Source organism: Pyrus communis, chromosome 6 (genome assembly GCF_041283825.1).
Source record: "Pyrus communis isolate YQ-2024b chromosome 6, ASM4128382v1, whole genome shotgun sequence".
Classification (NCBI taxonomy): domain Eukaryota; kingdom Viridiplantae; phylum Streptophyta; class Magnoliopsida; order Rosales; family Rosaceae; genus Pyrus; species Pyrus communis.
This window is the reverse complement of record NC_142570.1, coordinates 206,346-211,483: the sequence shown is the minus strand read 5'-3', so window position 1 is coordinate 211,483 and position 5,138 is coordinate 206,346. Positions and strand designations below refer to the sequence as shown.

Below are 5,138 nucleotides of genomic sequence, written 5' to 3'. Positions count from 1 at the left end.
TGTTGCATTTGTCAATTGCCCTCAACAATTGTGGGATTAAAGTTATCATTAACAGGATATTCTTCACTTGTTCTTTTTCAAGCAAAATTGTATATTGTATATTGAAACACCAAATAATGGGACTCGGTCAAATTATTTATGTGCTGGAAAATTCAAACATAAGTAGCTTCTGATTTCAAGTGTCAAATTATTCATAATTTATAGTTTTAATTTCGGCTATCTTAATTGAGATCGATTTAATTAGTTACTGAAAACACCTATACACGCATATTTTAGTTTTACTAAATTTTATTAATAATAAATGTTAATCCAAGACCAGTTCAGTTAATATTAAATTATAATCCAAGACCAGTTCAATCAATTCGTAATTACAACCAAGTCTTTACCTGCTTCGATTATCGAGAAGGAAAATCCAAGACCAGTTCATCATCAGTGTCTCTTGCTAATCTATAAATACAGAAGTGTCCCCATACATAATTTGCATCCATCTCAAAGCAACTGATCATCTAATACTACTTTAGTTACACGGTATATATCAAAGTACAAGGTCCAAGTCCTTGCTAATCTATAGGATAATCTCCTATAAACTTTAGCCAGCGATGAAAGGAGTTCATTTCCCTGTAACTGCTATTGCCCTATTAGCATTCGCCACCCTCCTTGCCTCTGCCTCTGATCCAAGTCCTCTTCAGGACTTTTGCGTAGCAATTAATAACACCGATCATGCTGGTACGTATAATTATACGTTTTAATTACATAAATACAATATCATTATTTAAGATTACTGTTATGTTGTATAATTAATTTATGTTTTATTTTTTTGTCAAGTAAAATTCCTATTAGTAAATATATAGAGTACGTAGGAAATAACAAGGCCTAAAGTGTAATGTTATTCATACCATATTAGTCTTATTAACTATTCTCAAATAGAATGTGCTCTTGGGTTGTACCACATTTTTATACCACCTTAGATAACATTTGACGTGAACAGCCATATCATTTGAATTAATCAGATTTTTAAATTTAATTTATTATTTAATAAACTAATAATTAAGAAAATATGATACAAAAATATAGTATGAATAACATTACCCAGGTCTGAACCCTATATGATTGTGCAAGGCTGATGTTACAGGCTGATGGCTCATCATCATCCATGCATGTACAACACGTACGTGCATAAAAAAAATAAAATAAAAAATAAAAAAAGATTAATTTGTTTGTCTGTTTCATTTCGAACAGTGTTCGTGAACGGGAAGTTCTGCAAGAACCCAAAACTTGCGTCAGCAAACGATTTCTTCTCTGACAAGCTCCGGAACCCCGGAAACACATCGAATCCGATTGGTTCAATTGTTACGGCAGCAAACGTAGACGATATACCCGGACTCAACACTCTCGGCATATCCTTTGCTCGCTTAGACTTTGCACCAAATGGCCTCAATCCTCCTCACACTCACCCTCGTGCCACGGAGATACTCATAGTCTTGGAGGGCTCACTCTACGTCGGATTCGTCACATCCAATGCCGACGGCAATCGGCTGTTCACCAAAGTGTTGTACAAGGGAGATGTGTTTGTGTTCCCAGTCGGTCTTATTCACTTCCAACTCAATGTCGGAAAAACCAACGGTTTGGCCATCGCGGGTCTCAGCAGCCAGAACCCGGGAGTGATCACCATTGCGAATGCCGTCTTCGGATCCAACCCTCACATCAACCCTGATGTTTTGGCCAAGGCATTCCAGGTGGACGAGAAGGAGGTTGATTATCTTCAGAAACAGTTTTGGTACAACAACCATTAATCAAAACGACTACACAAATTATATGAAATCTAATATTAAAACAACTACACAAATTATATGAAATCTAAAATTAAGTAAATAAGAAGATCATGGTTTGATTTTGCTTATGTAATGATGTACCAGTATAATATTAATAAAACAGTGATGTATGTTGCTTATCCCGAAATTTCGGTCGAGCTCTTACTTTTAGTTTGAACAATCGAAAAAAGCAATTACTTGTCATGTAGATGTAGCTGGGTTTTAATGTTTTGTGTGTTGTGTTGTGTTGGTCAGTGCAACCATACAAAGAGGACAAAGCAATATTGGTGGATTTGTGTGGTCTTCGTGATTTCACCATAAAATGGAGAACAAAGTGTCAGGTATCAACAAATACAAATACTTGATCAAAATGGAGGTAGCCTAATTACAATGAACCCCTCAAATTTTATTTTCATGTGTGTGGATACAGTCACTGTAATTGTGTGCCAATTTGATCTCCATTTATGATGAGGTCACAAAATCCATCATATTGTTTAGCGGGTTCCACAAAATCACTAAATGCTCTACATGAATTATTAAGAGCCTTACCTGGCAATGAAATGACACGTAAGTAGGCTTACAATTTTTCTTTTGGATTAGAAAATATTAATAAGAAATAATGACTTACAGCTCATAATTTTCGTAAGAATTACAAATTTTAAATATTATAGAAGCTATAAGCCCATTTCAAACTTCAAAGTGTTGGAGCATTTATTGAGTAATATATAGAAGTTTTTTTTATTTTTTTATAGATTTTTAATGTGTAGTGGACCGAAAATAAAATAATTAAATACTGTCAATGAGCAAAAGTGTTATCCAAGTTCTAGAAAATCACTGTCCTTGGACGAGTGGGGATCTCACAACTTTCTGATGTACCTATTTAATAGTCGTAATCTACATAAGACATTTGTTATACTAAGGATCAGGATCAGAGTGTAGTGTTCATTTTACTAATCTTCCAATCTACTAGTTATAGTCTCCTCATATCCGATTGTTTAGACAAGATTTTGACTAAATTTAGAGACAGAATTCTGTTTGAGAACTGTCCCTTTTTCATCCGTGTGAGGAAATCGGTTTTGCTTAATGAACTGTACAGTTTCCAAATAACGACCCAAACGCTGGAAATTCATTTGAAGCATTGAATAGTTTAGTCATAGATTAAAAGTTGGCAACTTCAACTTTCGTGGCACACCTTACCTGGTTTCAGCATCAAATTCTCCTTGACCATGAAACTAATATAAGGCAGGATCACCATGGAGTCATCAGGTTCATTACAGCGTTGAGTCAACCGAACAATAGAAGAAATATAAACAGACCACCGTTAACTTAAGTTTACTAAACAGATACCATTAAGGTTAAGTAGAGCCTCCGCACAGAAACAAATCCATGTTCTTGACCTTTCCCCACCAACTCAAACCCTTCTTCCCGCTCACAGCGCCAAAATCCTTCACTGTGCTATTACCGCTCTTCAGCCTCCGATTGATCTTCCCTATTTGGAAGCAAACCTCCATGTTCACCTCATTCCCATTAAACTTGCTCTTGTTGTTGATGCTCCTACTCTCTTCTTGTACAAGTTGGGAGGACCATTGGTCTCTCTTCACGAGTTGCTCATAGTACTCCTTGTTCCTCCTCTCCAACCCATAAATCTGGCCCTGCAGGTCCTCGATTTTACGGCTAAGCATGCACACCCTCTGATCCTCCCTCACCTTGAGCAGACATCTAGCCAGCTCTCCAGCTTTCCTCTTGATGAACATGGACTCGGATGCGAGGGCTTTGTTCTCTTCCATCAGTGCACCCATTTTGTACCCCAACTTGGCATTCTCATGCAGTAGTATGAGCCTTTCGGACTCCAGCACCTCAAGCAAGCTCTTCTGCAACTCTATCTTCCTGGATGACTCATTGTATCGCCTCTCTGTGGTGTTGGCCTCATCAAGTAAGATATCGCATTCGACATTCTTCATCACAATCTCCGTAACAATCGCGTCCAAATCCAAAACCATGCCATCATCCTGAGCGGCAGCAGCCAGAGGTAATTGCTGATAGGAGAGGGAACTGTCCACGTACGAATCCATCTGGCTTAATGTATCACCATCTCGGTCTTGTTGGTCATGATAGTCGTCATAGTAGTCATTATCAGTGATTGAGGTTTGGGAGGAGTGTCCACGTCGATGATTGGTTTTGGCGATTGTTTGAATGTAACGATCGGATAAAGTGAGGTAGGCATTGTACAAGTCTTGAAGCAGAGAGAGAAGCTGAGGGCGTCGTTTGTAGTAAGCCTCGGCTCGTTCAGCGAAGGTGTCTCCAGTGTCTTGTTGAGCTGTGTTAGATGCCAGCATCTTCATCCTCTCTTCCATATCTGACATATATAACAACCGAGGCATCCGTTAATCTTATTTGAACTAGAATGCAGCATTCGCTTCCGCTCATATTTGTCATCAATAACATGCACATTATATGCTGCTGGGCTTTTTCTTTTTTGGGTCGGGCTGCTGAGCTTAAATGTGGAGTGCAGAGATCAAAAGTAACAAACAAATTAAACATGCAATTAAAAAAATCAAATTGGAGTTTAAATTGGGAAATTATGATGGAGACTAGAGAGTGAGCAGAGCATCTAATTCAAAAAGAGATTTTGAATGAACAGGACCACCAAATTGTGAAATGACCAATTTCCCCCTGGAGACATATATGTCACTATCCATCAAGATATGTAGAGCATGTTTGTTATCCTGCTTAAAAACTTAAATTGGTCTTGAAACTAACTTTTAAGAACATTTCTTAGAAACAGTTTTTTTTAGGTTTCAAAAACGTGTTTGGCATTGAACTTAAAAACTATTTTTGAATCTAAAAATTTGAAAACTTGTTTGGTTTAACTCTTAAAAACAACATTTTTTTTTTCAATTATGTATTTGTTTTAAGATATACAAAATATATGAAATTAAACCTTAAACATACTATTTTGATATTCATATGCTAATACAACACATATATGCTCGGTGATCAAATTAAACTTCAAGTCTTAGACAATAAATATTACATTAAAACATTCTAGAAAACCAATAAACTTTGAGACTAATTGTTATTGACGTAATCAAGCCACATTAATCCGGCTATGTGGTCTCTAACATCATTCATAACATTGTCGTCATTCAAATGCATGTTTTTCCCTTCTGAACTTGAACCATCCAAATCAGATGATGAATCACTTTCTGAACTTGAACCAATGTTGTCCACTTCATTTGAATCCATCCTATATAGACAAACCAATAATTATATTCACTTATGAATGTACAAAGCTAAAAGCTACATTCACTTATGAATGTACAAAAC

At 36.6% G+C, this 5,138-nt stretch overlaps 2 protein-coding genes across 2 annotated transcripts; one reads left to right on the top strand and one right to left on the bottom strand.

Moving 5' to 3' along the window:
• The first annotated feature begins 504 nt into the window (after positions 1-504).
• Positions 505-1,951, top strand: LOC137711443 (germin-like protein subfamily 1 member 13). Its single transcript, XM_068450687.2, has 2 exons — positions 505-726; positions 1,240-1,951. The coding sequence occupies exons 1-2, from the start codon at positions 600-602 to the stop codon at positions 1,791-1,793; spliced, it is 681 nt and encodes a 226-aa protein (XP_068306788.2). The 5' UTR covers positions 505-599; the 3' UTR covers positions 1,794-1,951.
• A 1,061-nt stretch (positions 1,952-3,012) lies between these two features.
• LOC137710912 (Kinase interacting (KIP1-like) family protein) lies at positions 3,013-4,336 on the bottom strand. The gene has a single exon (XM_068450072.2). The coding sequence runs from the start codon at positions 4,190-4,192 to the stop codon at positions 3,167-3,169; it is 1,026 nt and encodes a 341-aa protein (XP_068306173.1). The 5' UTR covers positions 4,193-4,336; the 3' UTR covers positions 3,013-3,166.
• Positions 4,337-5,138: the final 802 nt, after the last annotated feature.

Coding starts and splice junctions, on each gene's coding strand:
- LOC137711443 (XM_068450687.2), top strand. CDS start 600: ATGAAAGGAGTTCATTTCCCTGTAACTGCTATTGCCCTATTAGCATTC. Junction 727..1,239: donor TAATAACACCGATCATGCTG/GTACGTATAATT, acceptor CATTTCGAACAG/TGTTCGTGAACGGGAAGTTC.
- LOC137710912 (XM_068450072.2), bottom strand. CDS start 4,192: ATGCCTCGGTTGTTATATATGTCAGATATGGAAGAGAGGATGAAGATG.